General features: G+C 44.7%; 1 protein-coding gene across 1 annotated transcript; it reads right to left on the bottom strand.

Moving 5' to 3' along the window:
• Window positions 1-1,003: 1,003 nt before the first annotated feature.
• LOC145909498 (coadhesin-like) lies at window positions 1,004-15,152 on the bottom strand. The gene is made up of 4 exons (XM_082996888.1): window positions 15,029-15,152; window positions 3,270-3,436; window positions 1,875-2,687; window positions 1,004-1,017 (listed from the first exon to the last, which is right to left on the bottom strand). The coding sequence occupies exons 1-4, from the start codon at window positions 15,088-15,090 to the stop codon at window positions 1,004-1,006; spliced, it is 1,056 nt and encodes a 351-aa protein (XP_082853014.1). The 5' UTR covers window positions 15,091-15,152.
• Between the last annotated feature and the right edge of the window lie 216 nt (window positions 15,153-15,368).

The following is a 15,368-nucleotide window of genomic DNA, read 5'->3' as shown; positions in this document are numbered from 1 at the left end:
AGGGCAAGGCTGAGAGTTACATCCACTTGAAGACGTTGATGGCCCGAAACAAGCTAAACCTCCATGCCTGGAACTTACAGAGATATTTCTTGATCTAACGTGTGTCCCCCCTCCGCAAGAGACAGAACATGTCCCGTATTCACCCCACAAACTCCAACGACAATTGATAGGGCAAAGCTGAGAGTTGCATCTACTTGAAGACGTTGATGGCCCCGAACAAGCTAAACCTCCATGCCTGGAACTTACAGAGATATTTCTTGATCTAACCTGCGTTCCACCTCCGCAAGAGACAGAACATGTCCCGTATTCACCCCACAAACTCCAACGACAATTGATAGGGCAAAGCTGAGAGTTGCATCTACTTGAAGACGTTGATGGCCCCGAACAAGCTAAACCTCCATGCCTGGAACTTACAGAGATATTTCTTGATCTAACCTGCGTTCCACCTCCGCAAGAGACAGAACATGTCCCGTATTCACCCCACAAACTCCAACGACAATTGATAGGGCAAAGCTGAGAGTTGCATCTACTTGAAGACGTTGATGGCCCCGAACAAGCTAAACCTCCATGCCTGGAACTTACAGAGATATTTCTTGATCTAACGTGTGTCCCCCCTCCGCAAGAGACAGAACATGTCCCGTATTCACCCCACAAACTCCAACGACAATTGATAGGGCAAGGCTGAGAATTGCATCTACTTGAAGACTTTGATGGCCCCGAACAAGCTAAACCCCCATGTCTGGAACTTACATCGATATTTCTTGATCTAACGTGTGTCCCCCCTCCGCAAGAGACAGAACATGTCCCGTATTCACCCCACAAACTCCAACGACAATTGATAGGGCAAAGCTGAGAGTTGCATCTACTTGAAGACGTTGATGGCCCCGAACAAGCTAAACCTCCATGCCTGGAACTTACAGAGATATTTCTTGATCTAACCTGTGTTCCACCTCCGCAAGAGACAGAACATGTCCCGTATTCACCCCACAAACTCCAACGACAATCAATAGGACAAGGCTGAGAATTGCATCTACTTGAAGACGTTGATGGCCCCGAACAAGCTAAACCTCCATGTCTGGAACTTACAGAGATATTTCTTGATCTAACCTGTGTTCCACCTCCGCAAGAGACAGAACATGTCCCGTATTCACCCCACAAACTCCAACGACAATTGATAGGGCAAAGCTGAGAGTTGCATCTACTTGAAGACGTTGATGGCCCCGAACAAGCTAAACCTCCATGCCTGGAACTTACAGAGATATTTCTTGATCTAACCTGTGTTCCACCTCCGCAAGAGACAGAACATGTCCCGTATTCACCCCACAAACTCCAACGACAATTGATAGGGCAAAGCTGAGAGTTGCATCTACTTGAAGACCTTGATGGCCCCGAACAAGCTAAACCCCCATGCCTGGAACTTACAGAGATATTTCTTGATCTAACGTGTGTCCCCCCTCCGCAAGAGACAGAACATGTCCCGTATTCACCCCACAAACTCCAACGACAATTGATAGGGCAAGGCTGAGAATTGCATCTACTTGAAGACTTCGATGGCCCCGAACAAGCTAAACCCCCATGTCTGGAACTTACATCGATATTTCTTGATCTAACGTGTGTCCCCCCTCCGCAAGAGACAGAACATGTCCCGTATTCACCCCACAAACTCCAACGACAATTGATAGGGCAAAGCTGAGAGTTGCATCTACTTGAAGACGTTGATGGCCCCGAACAAGCTAAACCTCCATGCCTGGAACTTACAGAGATATTTCTTGATCTAACCTGTGTTCCACCTCCGCAAGAGACAGAACATGTCCCGTATTCACCCCACAAACTCCAACGACAATTGATAGGGCAAAGCACAGATTTGCATTTACTTGAAGACGTTGATGGCCCCGAACAAGCTAAACCTCCATGCCTGGAACTTACAGAGATATTTCTTGATCTAACCTGTGTCCCCCCTCCGCAAGAGACAGAACATGTCCCGTATTCACCCCATGAACTCCAACGACAATCGATCGGACAAGGCTGAGAGTTGCATCTACTTGAAGACGTTGATGGCCCCGAACAAGCTAAACCTCCATGCCTGGAGCTTACAGAGATATTTCTTGATCTAATCTGTGTTCCCCCTCCGCAGGAGACAGAACATGTCCCGTATTCACCCCACAAACTCCAACGACAATTGATAGGGCAAAGCACAGAGTTGTATCTACTTGAAGACGTTGATGGCCCCGAACAAGCTAAACCTCCATGCCTGGAACTTACAGAGATATTTCTTGATCTAACGTGTGTCCCCCCTCCGCAAGAGGCAGAACATGTCCCGTATTCACCCCACAAACTCCAACGACAATTGATAGGGCAAGGCTGTGAGTTACAAGTTTGCAATGACATTGACGACCCAGAACAAGATGTACCTCCGTGCCTGGCACTTAGGGCGACAACCCTTGATCTCTTCTGCGTTCCTCCGCCACAATTGGCGGAGCATGAACCGTAACGCCCCCATGATCCCCAGGCGCAGTTCACCGGACAGTATCTTGTGTTACAAGTCTGTGACGAAGTTGAGCCTCCGTAACAACGACTGCCTCCGCAACTTGCACTCCGGCCGTATCCCCGGGTCCGTGTCCTGATTCCACTTCCACAGCTAGCAGAGCATCCACCCCAACTCCTCCATGATGCCCAATAGCAGTTCACTGAAACAATCATGATGATAATAGTCGAAATGCGATATCTTAAAACACAGAGATTGAATTTTTTTATTACAAAATTTCATTACAGTTAAATTCAAAGTACATTTGTTCATAAAGAGTACTACTAACTTCCACTCGGAGTGTAGATTATAATTGTTATATTGCCAACTTCTGTATATTATGTACACGGAATGAGCCAATAATGTTCGTGATACCAAGCCGGCCACACTATTAGATCCCAAGCAGTTGCTTGGCGATGGTATTATCCAATACAGTTTGTCTCTAGCCGCTCGTACCTCGTTTGGGACCTAACGCAGCGACATCCAGCGCAAAGAAACTGCAAAGTGAGATCCTCTCTTTATAGCTGATAAGACTGTTGTCAGTCACCAACTGCACTGATGTGTATTGGCAGGTCGAAGCAATGCGCACAACGCTTTGTAGCTAATATCTGTATCGCTATTACGTTCCAACACAACAGCACGTTTTTTTGTAGTCGCATTGATATGTTTCATAAATTTAAAACAAATTTAACCTCATTTTCCACTGAACAGCAAATAAGGAGAAACCTATTCTCTGTTTCATTACCTCGACAACATTGGGTGTTGCACGATCTCGAGTAAGGCAAGTTGCAGGAACCGCACTCTCCCTTACTCCGAGTTATTGTTGGATACATTCTTCCACCTCCACAAGGTCGTGAGCAGATTCCCCACCTCCATTGACAGGGCGTGGTGTTACAATCATCCCAAAACAACCTGCAGAAGTCCAAATTCTGGGGTAAATCGAACATTTTGCTGCAATTTGTATTTCTTTTTGACGGCAAAATTCGATTTACAAACACATCACAAACCTCACTCCGCACAACAACAAACATACTTACCATGCCGATGCGCCATGAATAATTGCCAGCAAACATAAACAAACGAAAGAGTTTTCAGCATAACTACCGATGCTTACAATTTCTGTAGTTTTGCTAAAATAAACGTTTCAACACTCTTTGGTCTGAAATGAATGTACGAACCACAAGCGTGCTTGCGCTAATTTGAAGAGTTTTAAGGATGAGTCAAGCATTTAGAGCAATTAAGGAAGCGAGATTGAAGAGCAAGGAAGTGAAATTCAAATGAAGCCAAACTTATGACGCATCTTTGTAAACAACGGCTTATTAAATTGCTCTGGCAAAATTAAAATTCCGGAAATTCCAAGACACTGAACAATTTTACACAAAATTTCTGGTATTATTTATTTTTTTGCAATCCTATTTTAGATATTATTACAGCTTTTATTTCATAGTATGTTTAGCCGTTTGTTGAATAGTATTTTTATCGATCTTTCTTGTTCTAACTTAACCAAATTTTGATGCAACAGAATTTCTACATAGAAATTGTAGAACTTAATCAGTTGGAAAATATCAACACGATGTAATTCCACCTCCAGAGAGCTGCCTAATCGCGAGCGTCCCCTGCTTGCCAAAAAATTAAGAAAGCAAAAAGTTGTTGGCACCTAACAACACGTAGCATTCTGTCTAATGTGGTCACAGCAAGCACCTAAAATTGTGGAAACACAAGCGCTCAAGTTTGTGGGAGAAATTGTAGCAAACAAGTCATGTTTTACGCTCTGGAGCAAAATAGTCGACATTTTGTCAAAAATATGACCGCATGAAGGAGCCATCGCTCTATGGATATGTACAAAATTAACGTTCGAAGCAATAACATCGCTTTAGCCCCCGACCAATATACCAGTAAGGAATCCTAAGCGATGTTCGTGGCCAGGATCACTTCGGGTTCGAATCCCGGTGTGCAAGATCGGTTAATCGCCTGACCCAAAATCGCAATAAACTGTTGCCATTGTTCAAATACAGCGAACAATATTTCGATCATTCTTGGGCAATCAACGTTGTACTGGGTATTGCTAACAATTTTTATAAGCTGAGGAATGTATTTTACGATCAAAACGTGCCTTGTGATCCATGATTTTACCGAAAATTTAACAATAAACTAGGTTTCACTACAAACTATATGAAAACGTCAAATTTACGACTTTTTTTAAAATCGTGAGTACTTTTTTAATTTGTTGATTACGTTGTTCAAATTAATGTTCGTAATTCTACAGAAAAAAAGCTGTCAGACGTTTGAAGTGATAGATCGAAAAGCAGCTGAAAACGATTCTCCGTCAATATAGTTACATTTCCAACAATTTCATTCCCGAGTTTAACTTAGTCACAATGAACCATGATTAAAATTGTGTCATCGCGATATATGATCTGTGAAATACGAGAGATAAAATTTTGTTACAATCAGTTGGATGCTCATAAAATATCAATCTTCTGAGAATTAGACCACAGCCTAGCGTGCGAGTTTTTCAATTGGCTTAATAGGTTTTCATAAACTAAAATCGATAGATTGATAGATAATGGCACGCTACTTTAAAACTCAATCAAAATGTATTAATAGATGATAAATCATATGAGATGCAATAATAATAAAAAAGTAGGGTCTTTCCGGGTTGTCATTTAAAGGCCAGACTTCACATCACACGTTCTCTAAAGTAAGTCAGGCGGAAGTTCTAAAAAGAAACCGACAAGGAAACACTGAACTTGAACCAGAGCATTGTCCGCCTTGGGACACGAAGCCAGGAAGACAAGGACAAGTATAACTTCCTTCAATGTTGACGCATTCACTGTTGTCTGGGCAAGTATCAGTGCCCGCTTCACACTCGTTTATTTCTATAAAAGTAAGTTTCGGTTATTAATCAACGTAGCGCAATTGTAACGTTTTACCCATGTAACCTAATGCATAATATGTGTAGAAAGAAATTTTATATGTTTGAATGTTTGTCTACATTAAGAGGAGATGAAGTCCGTGGTCCTTTACCTGAGCAATGAGTACCGTTTCCAGTGTACCCTTCATCACACAAACAGTAGAAGCTTCCATCAGTGTCGAAACACTGTGCGTTTTGGTGGCATGTGGCACTCTGATCATCGCATTCATTAATATCTGGAAAAAACAATATTATATTAGTATTATACACAAAAAATTTAAAAATATGCAATGAAAATTATAATGTAACAGTTTAGTGTTGACAGAAAGAAAAGTTTTTTTTTGGGGGGGGACATGTCCTTGTTATCTGCTGCGATTCCCGCAATTTCCTGCTGACGTACTTTCACATCCAAAATCGCCGTTTTTCTGGTAGCCAGACTGGCAATCACAGTGGTAACTTCTGTGTTGACGCAGATTGAATTCAAGGGGCATGAACTACTTCCTTGTTGGGTGCACTCGTCAACGTCTGGAAATGCAGACAGCCACGTATTTACTACCATTGCTGCAGATTACTCATTTACTGTGCTGATCTTTCAAAATTCCAAGAGTTTTGTAACACATTTAAAAGCTCTCGAAGCTGCAGATTACTCATTACATCACAAAAAAATTCATTGCCACTTTTCTATTGCAGATATAACAAACCACATAATTAAACAAAATACCTTGATCGCAACACAGACCGCTCCACCCTGGTTGACATAAACAACCTGAAGCAGTCGCAGTTGCTCCATTGTAACAAATCACTTCACAACTCTCAACTTCCTGCAGGGTCGGGCACTCCTCCCCTCCACACCTGTTATTAGTGATTACTGGTCTGTTCCTGACTTTGTTGTTCGTCACACCACATGTTTGTGGACAAGAGCCCCAGTTTTCCCAATCCGATACAGTGCAGCTTACTAAACAAAAATTTGTCCTCCTGATTCTTTGCAGACAGAGTGTTATTTGGGTTTCGATTTCAAGATTTTGACACGAATTTCTGAACTGCTATTCAGCTATTCCGAGACAACATACCAGAACAAAACTGAGAGTTGCATTTTTGTTCATCCCTGTTATCACCGATGCAATCCGCTCCGTTGCAGGTCTTGTTCAAGTGAATATTTCTTTCCCGTACCTTAGAGCCTGTGCCGCAAGTTTTGCTGCATCTGGACAAATTATCAACTAATTTTTAGCATCATATAAACTTGATTATCGCTAATTTATACATCCTATGAAGCAATGCAGTGTCAAACTTTGATAGTAATTGTTTTCCAGAAAATTGCCTTCAGAGAAAACGAATCATTACGGTAACATTTAGATAGGTACAAGAGCCAAAATAAATACTAACTCTCCCCAAGCTGACCACTGGCCCCACACACAATCTTCAGGACAACAAACATCATTGCACGTTCTCTCTTCCATGAAGCTGCCATTGCAAGGGGAACCACCGCATGTTTGCGTCACACTGACACTTCTCAACCTTGATTGCGTTCCTTCAAATAAACAATTTTGTTACGTTTTTTTTTCAATCTATGCCAGAAAGCATACCAAATAACTACCAACCATTCTGGCACGTTTTGGAGCAGAGCGTCCAAACACTCCAATTGTTCCGGACACATTTGACTGGGCAACAATTTTGATTACAGATTCTGCAAATAATTGTTTATTGTTATAGAAGTAATGAGCAGTAAATTTTTAGCAAATCAGGAACAGGGAATCTAACAAATGGGAAGCTGAGTGATATCTGGTGCCAACACAAAATCGCCACATTCCCACTCATGACAAGTACCAAACACCATGCATTTCTATTCAATAAACACTTACTCTGACTCTTCTGATTGGCCTTCGCATTCGAATCCGCCATGCTGAGCTTCCACGTCAATTTTTCTTGATCTGAACCTGGATCCACCACCGCAGGTAACATTGCAGTTGCTCCACACACCCCAGTTACCCCAAACGCAATCCACAGGACATGGGTGTGTGTTACACGGTGTTGAATCAACACCTAAACCATTGCAGGAACGTCCGCCACACGCTAGCTCCACAGAAACTTGGCGTTGACGGTGTTTTTGGCCTCCACCGCATGGGACAGAACACTCGCCGAAATCACTCCACTCTACCCACTGGCAGTCGATGGGACAGCAGTGAGTGTTACAGAATTGTGACGAGGTATCTTCGCCCAAACATCCTTGACCACCGCAGTCAGCTGCAACCACAACCTGTCGATTGCGATATTGTGTGCCGTTACCACATTCAATGGAACAATCCTTAAATTTACTCCACTGTCCCCACTGGCAGTTAACCGGGCAACATTGGGTGTTGCATCTCTGCGACTGCTCGGTTGGTCCTGTGCAATTTAAACCTCCATACCTTACGTAACGAGCGAGTTTCCTAAGTTTTGTTTGAGTTCCCCCACCACAACTTACAGAGCATTTATCGTAATTGCTCCATTCTCCCCATAAACAATCAACAGGGCAAGGCCGAGTGTTGCAGGATTGGTTAAAGAATGTTTCGCCCGCACATTTTGTGCCACCAAGTTGTTCCTTTACTTGCACCGATCTTGTTTTCATCATATTTCCGCCACCACAACTCACAGAACATTTTCCAAATTCGCTCCACGCTCCCCAGATGCAATGCATTGGACATGGGTGGGTGTTGCAACTTCTTATGGACATCGACAAGCCGGAACAAGCTAAACCTCCATGCCTGGAACTTACAGAGATATTTCTTGATCTAACCTGTGTTCCCCCTCCGCAAGTGACAGAACACGTCCAGTATTCACCCCACAAACTCCAACGACAATTGATAGGGCAAGGCTGAGAGTTACAAGTACTTGAAGACGTTGATGGCCCCGAACAAGCTAAACCCCCATGCCTGGAACTTACATCGATATTTCTTGATCTAATCTGTGTTCCCCCTCCGCAGGAGACAGAACATGTCCCGTATTCACCCCATGAACTCCAACGACAATTGATAGGGCAAGGCTGAGAGTTACATCCACTTGAAGACGTTGATGGCCCCGAACAAGCTAAACCCCCATGCCTGGAACTTACATCGATATTTCTTGATCTAACGTGTGTCCCCCCTCCGCAAGAGACAGAACATGTCCCGTATTCACCCCACAAACTCCAACGACAATTGATAGGGCAAGGCTGAGAGTTACATCCACTTGAAGACGTTGATGGCCCGAAACAAGCTAAACCCCCATGCCTGGAACTTTCAGGGATATTTCTTGATCTAACGTGTGTCCCCCCTCCGCAAGAGACAGAACATGTCCCGTATTCACCCCACAAACTCCAACGACAATTGATAGGGCAAGGCTGAGAGTTACATCCACTTGAAGACGTTGATGGCCCGAAACAAGCTAAACCCCCATGCCTGGAACTTTCAGCGATCTTTCTTGATCTAATCTGCGTTCCCCCTCCGCAGGAGACAGAACATGTCCCGTATTCACCCCACAAACTCCAACGACAATTGATAGGGCAAGGCTGAGAGTTACATCCACTTGAAGACGTTGATGGCCCGAAACAAGCTAAACCCCCATGCCTGGAACTTTCAGCGATCTTTCTTGATCTAATCTGCGTTCCCCCTCCGCAAGAGACAGAACATGTCCCGTATTCACCCCACAAACTCCAACGACAATTGATAGGGCAAGGCTGAGAGTTGCATCTACTTGAAGACTTCGATGGCCCCGAACAAGCTAAACCCCCATGCCTGGAACTTACATCGATATTTCTTGATCTAACGTGTGTCCCCCCTCCGCAAGAGACAGAACATGTCCCGTATTCACCCCACAAACTCCAACGACAATTGATAGGGCAAAGCTGAGAATTGCATCTACTTGAAGACGTTGATGGCCCCGAACAAGCTAAACCTCCATGCCTAGAACTTACAGAGATATTTCTTGATCTAACCTGTGTTCCACCTCCGCAAGAGACAGAACATGTCCCGTATTCACCCCACAAACTCCAACGACAATCTATAGGGCAAGGCTGAGAGTTACAAGTACTTGAAGACGTTGATGCCCCGAACAAGCTAAACCCCCATGCCTGGAACTTACATCGATATTTCTTGATCTAACGTGTGTTCCACCTCCGCAAGAGACAGAACATGTCCCGTATTCACCCCACAAACTCCAACGACAATTGATAGGGCAAAGCTGAGAGTTGCATCTACTTGAAGACTTCGATGGCCCCGAACAAGCTAAACCTCCATGCCTGGAACTTACATCGATATTTCTTGATCTAACGTGTGTCCCCCCTCCGCAAGAGACAGAACATGTCCCGTATTCACCCCATGAACTCCAACGACAATCTATAGGGCAAGGCTGAGAGTTACAAGTACTTGAAGACGTTGATGGCCCCGAACAAGCTAAACCCCCATGTCTGGAACTTACATCGATATTTCTTGATCTAACGTGTGTCCCCCCTCCGCAAGAGACAGAACATGTCCCGTATTCACCCCACAAACTCCAACGACAATCTATAGGACAAGGCTGAGAGTTACAAGTACTTGAAGACGTTGATGGCCCCGAACAAGCTAAACCCCCATGTCTGGAACTTACATCGATATTTCTTGATCTAACGTGTGTCCCCCCTCCGCAAGAGACAGAACATGTCCCGTATTCACCCCACAAACTCCAACGACAATCTATAGGGCAAGGCTGACAGTTACAAGTACTTGAAGACGTTGATGGCCCCGAACAAGCTAAACCCCCATGTCTGGAACTTACATCGATATTTCTTGATCTAACGTGTGTCCCCCCTCCGCAAGAGACAGAACATGTCCCGTATTCACCCCACAAACTCCAACGACAATCTATAGGGCAAGGCTGAGAGTTACAAGTACTTGAAGACGTTGATGGCCCCGAACAAGCTAAACCCCCATGTCTGGAACTTACATCGATATTTCTTGATCTAACGTGTGTCCCCCCTCCGCAAGAGACAGAACATGTCCCGTATTCACCCCACAAACTCCAACGACAATCTATAGGGCAAGGCTGAGAGTTACAAGTACTTGAAGACGTTGATGGCCCCGAACAAGCTAAATCCCCATGTCTGGAACTTACATCGATATTTCTTGATCTAACGTGTGTCCCCCCTCCGCAAGAGACAGAACATGTCCCGTATTCACCCCACAAACTCCAACGACAATTGATAGGGCAAGGCTGAGAGTTACATACACTTGAAGACGTTGATGGCCCGAAACAAGCTAAACCCCCATGCCTGGAACTTTCAGCGATCTTTCTTGATCTAATCTGCGTTCCCCCTCCGCAGGAGACAGAACATGTCCCGTATTCACCCCACAAACTCCAACGACAATTGATAGGGCAAGGCTGAGAGTTACATCCACTTGAAGACGTTGATGGCCCGAAACAAGCTAAACCCCCATGCCTGGAACTTTCAGCGATCTTTCTTGATCTAATCTGCGTTCCCCCTCCGCAAGAGACAGAACATGTCCCGTATTCACCCCACAAACTCCAACGACAATTGATAGGGCAAGGCTGAGAGTTGCATCTACTTGAAGACTTCGATGGCCCCGAACAAGCTAAACCCCCATGCCTGGAACTTACATCGATATTTCTTGATCTAACGTGTGTCCCCCCTCCGCAAGAGACAGAACATGTCCCGTATTCACCCCACAAACTCCAACGACAATTGATAGGGCAAAGCTGAGAATTGCATCTACTTGAAGACGTTGATGGCCCCGAACAAGCTAAACCTCCATGCCTAGAACTTACAGAGATATTTCTTGATCTAACCTGTGTTCCACCTCCGCAAGAGACAGAACATGTCCCGTATTCACCCCACAAACTCCAACGACAATCTATAGGGCAAGGCTGAGAGTTACAAGTACTTGAAGACGTTGATGCCCCGAACAAGCTAAACCCCCATGCCTGGAACTTACATCGATATTTCTTGATCTAACGTGTGTTCCACCTCCGCAAGAGACAGAACATGTCCCGTATTCACCCCACAAACTCCAACGACAATTGATAGGGCAAAGCTGAGAGTTGCATCTACTTGAAGACTTCGATGGCCCCGAACAAGCTAAACCTCCATGCCTGGAACTTACATCGATATTTCTTGATCTAACGTGTGTCCCCCCTCCGCAAGAGACAGAACATGTCCCGTATTCACCCCATGAACTCCAACGACAATCTATAGGGCAAGGCTGAGAGTTACAAGTACTTGAAGACGTTGATGGCCCCGAACAAGCTAAACCCCCATGTCTGGAACTTACATCGATATTTCTTGATCTAACGTGTGTCCCCCCTCCGCAAGAGACAGAACATGTCCCGTATTCACCCCACAAACTCCAACGACAATCTATAGGACAAGGCTGAGAGTTACAAGTACTTGAAGACGTTGATGGCCCCGAACAAGCTAAACCCCCATGTCTGGAACTTACATCGATATTTCTTGATCTAACGTGTGTCCCCTCTCCGCAAGAGACAGAACATGTCCCGTATTCACCCCACAAACTCCAACGACAATCTATAGGGCAAGGCTGAGAGTTACAAGTACTTGAAGACGTTGATGGCCCCGAACAAGCTAAACCCCCATGTCTGGAACTTACATCGATATTTCTTGATATAACGTGTGTCCCCCCTCCGCAAGAGACAGAACATGTCCCGTATTCACCCCACAAACTCCAACGACAATCTATAGGGCAAGGCTGAGAGTTACAAGTACTTGAAGACGTTGATGGCCCCGAACAAGCTAAACCCCCATGTCTGGAACTTACATCGATATTTCTTGATCTAACGTGTGTCCCCCCTCCGCAAGAGACAGAACATGTCCCGTATTCACCCCACAAACTCCAACGACAATCTATAGGGCAAGGCTGAGAGTTACAAGTACTTGAAGACGTTGATGGCCCCGAACAAGCTAAACCCCCATGTCTGGAACTTACATCGATATTTCTTGATCTAACGTGTGTCCCCCCTCCGCAAGAGACAGAACATGTCCCGTATTCACCCCACAAACTCCAACGACAATCTATAGGGCAAGGCTGAGAGTTACAAGTACTTGAAGACGTTGATGGCCCCGAACAAGCTAAACCCCCATGTCTGGAACTTACATCGATATTTCTTGATCTAACGTGTGTCCCCCCTCCGCAAGAGACAGAACATGTCCCGTATTTACCCCACAAACTCCAACGACAATTGATAGGGCAAAGCTGAGAGTTGCATCTACTTGAAGACGTTGATGGCCCCGAACAAGCTAAACCTCCATGCCTGGAACTTACAGAGATATTTCTTGATCTAACCTGTGTTCCACCTCCGCAAGAGACAGAACATGTCCCGTATTCACCCCACAAACTCCAACGACAATTGATAGGGCAAAGCTGAGAGTTGCATCTACTTGAAGACGTTGATGGCCCCGAACAAGCTAAACCCCCATGCCTGGAACTTACATCGATATTTCTTGATCTAACGTGTGTCCCCCCTCCGCAAGAGACAGAACATGTCCCGTATTCACCCCACAAACTCCAACGACAATTGATAGGGCAAGGCTGAGAATTGCATCTACTTGAAGACTTCGATGGCCCCGAACAAGCTAAACCCCCATGTCTGGAACTTACATCGATATTTCTTGATCTAACGTGTGTCCCCCCTCCGCAAGAGACAGAACATGTCCCGTATTCACCCCACAAACTCAAACGACAATTGATAGGGCAAAGCTGAGAGTTGCATCTACTTGAAGACGTTGATGGCCCCGAACAAGCTAAACCTCCATGCCTGGAACTTACAGAGATATTTCTTGATCTAACCTGTGTTCCACCTCCGCAAGAGACAGAAGATGTCCCGTATTCACCCCACAAACTCCAACGACAATCAATAGGACAAGGCTGAGAATTGCATCTACTTGAAGACGTTGATGGCCCCGAACAAGCTAAACCTCCATGCCTGGAACTTACAGAGATATTTCTTGATCTAACCTGTGTTCCACCTCCGCAAGAGACAGAACATTTCCCGTATTCACCCCACAAACTCCAACGACAATTGATAGGGCAAAGCTGAGAGTTGCATCTACTTGAAGACGTTGATGGCCCCGAACAAGCTAAACCTCCATGCCTGGAACTTACAGAGATATTTCTTGATCTAACCTGTGTTCCACCTCCGCAAGAGACAGAACATGTCCCGTATTCACCCCACAAACTCCAACGACAATTGATAGGGCAAAGCTGAGAGTTACATCTACTTGAAGACTTCGATGGCCCCGAACAAGCTAAACCTCCATGCCGGGAACTTACAGAGATATTTCTTGATCTAACGTGTGTCCCCCCTCCGCAAGAGACAGAACATGTCCCGTATTCACCCCATGAACTCCAACGACAATTGATAGGGCAAGAGTGAGTATTGCACGAGCGAGAAGAATACGAAAACCCAGAGCAAGACCCTCCGCAAGAATCGGATCTTGTTTTAGAGCGAGATCTAGACTGCGTTCCTCCGCCACAATTGGCGGAGCATGAACCGTAACGCCCCCATGATCCCCAGGCGCAGTTCACCGGACAGCATCTTGTGTTACAAGTCTGTGACGAAGTTGAGCCTCCGTAACAACGACTGCCTCCGCAACTTGCACTCCGGCCGTATCCCCGGGTCCGTGTCCTGATTCCACTTCCACAGCTCGCAGAGCATCCACCCCAACTCCTCCATGATGCCCAATAGCAGTTCACTGAAACAATCATGATGGTAATAGTCGAAATGCGATATCTTAAAACACAGAGATTGAATTTTTTTATTACAAAATTTCATTACAGTTAAATTCAAAGTACATTTGTTCATAAAGAGTACTACTAACTTCCACTCGGAGTGTAGATTATAATTGTTATATTGCCAATTTCTGTATATTATGTACACGGAATGAGCCAATAATGTTCGTGATACCAAGCCGGCCACACTATTAGATCCCAAGCAGTTGCTTGGCGATGGTATTATCCAATACAGTTTGTCTCTAGCCGCTCGTACCTCGTTTGGGACCTAACGCAGCGACATCCAGCGCAAAGAAACTGCAAAGTGAGATCCTCTCTTTATAGCTGATAAGACTGTTGTCAGTCACCAACTGCACTGATGTGTATTGGCAGGTCGAAGCAATGCGCACAACGCTTTGTAGCTAATATCTGTATCGCTATTACGTTCCAACACAACAGCACGTTTTTTTGTAGTCGCATTGATATGTTTCATAAATTTAAAACAAATTTAACCTCATTTTCCACTGAACAGCAAATAAGGAGAAACCTATTCTCTGTTTCATTACCTCGACAACATTGGGTGTTGCACGATCTCGAGTAAGGCAAGTTGCAGGAACTGCACTCTCCCTTACTCCGAGTTATTGTTGGATACATTCTTCCACCTCCACAAGGTCGTGAGCAGCTTCCCCACCTCCATTGACAGGGCGTGGTGCTACAATCACTCCAAAACAACCTGCAGAAGTCCAAATTCTGGGGTAAATCGAACATTTTGCTGCAATTTGTATTTCTTTTTGACGGCAAAATTCGATTTACAAACACATCACAAACCTCACTCCGCACAACAACAAACATACTTACCATGCCGATGCGCCATGAATAATTGCCAGCAAACATAAACAAACGAAAAGAGTTTTCAGCATAACTACCGGTGCTTAAAATTTCTGCAGTTTTGCTAAAATAAACGTTTCAACACTATTTGGTCTCAAATGAATGTACGAACCACAAGCGTGCTTGCGCTAATTTGAAGAGTTTTAAGGATGAGTCAAGCATTTAGAGCAATTAAGGAAGCGAGATTGAAGAACAAGGAAGTAAAATTCAAATGAAGCCAAACTTCTGACGCATCTTTGTAAACAACGGCTCATTAAATTGCTCTGGCAAAATTAAAATTCCGGAAATTCCAAGACACTAAGCAATTTTA

Source organism: Ascidia mentula, chromosome 7, assembly GCF_947561715.1.
Source record: "Ascidia mentula chromosome 7, kaAscMent1.1, whole genome shotgun sequence".
NCBI lineage: Eukaryota > Metazoa > Chordata > Ascidiacea > Phlebobranchia > Ascidiidae > Ascidia > Ascidia mentula.
Note: the sequence above shows the minus strand (reverse complement) of the source record. Positions and strands in the feature narration are given on the sequence as shown.

Coding starts and splice junctions, on each gene's coding strand:
- LOC145909498 (XM_082996888.1), bottom strand. CDS start 15,090: ATGCTGAAAACTCTTTTCGTTTGTTTATGTTTGCTGGCAATTATTCAT. Junction 3,437..15,028: donor ATTCATGGCGCATCGGCATG/GTAAGTATGTTT, acceptor GGACTTCTGCAG/GTTGTTTTGGGATGATTGTA. Junction 2,688..3,269: donor CAACACCCAATGTTGTCGAG/GTAATGAAACAG, acceptor TGATTGTTTCAG/TGAACTGCTATTGGGCATCA.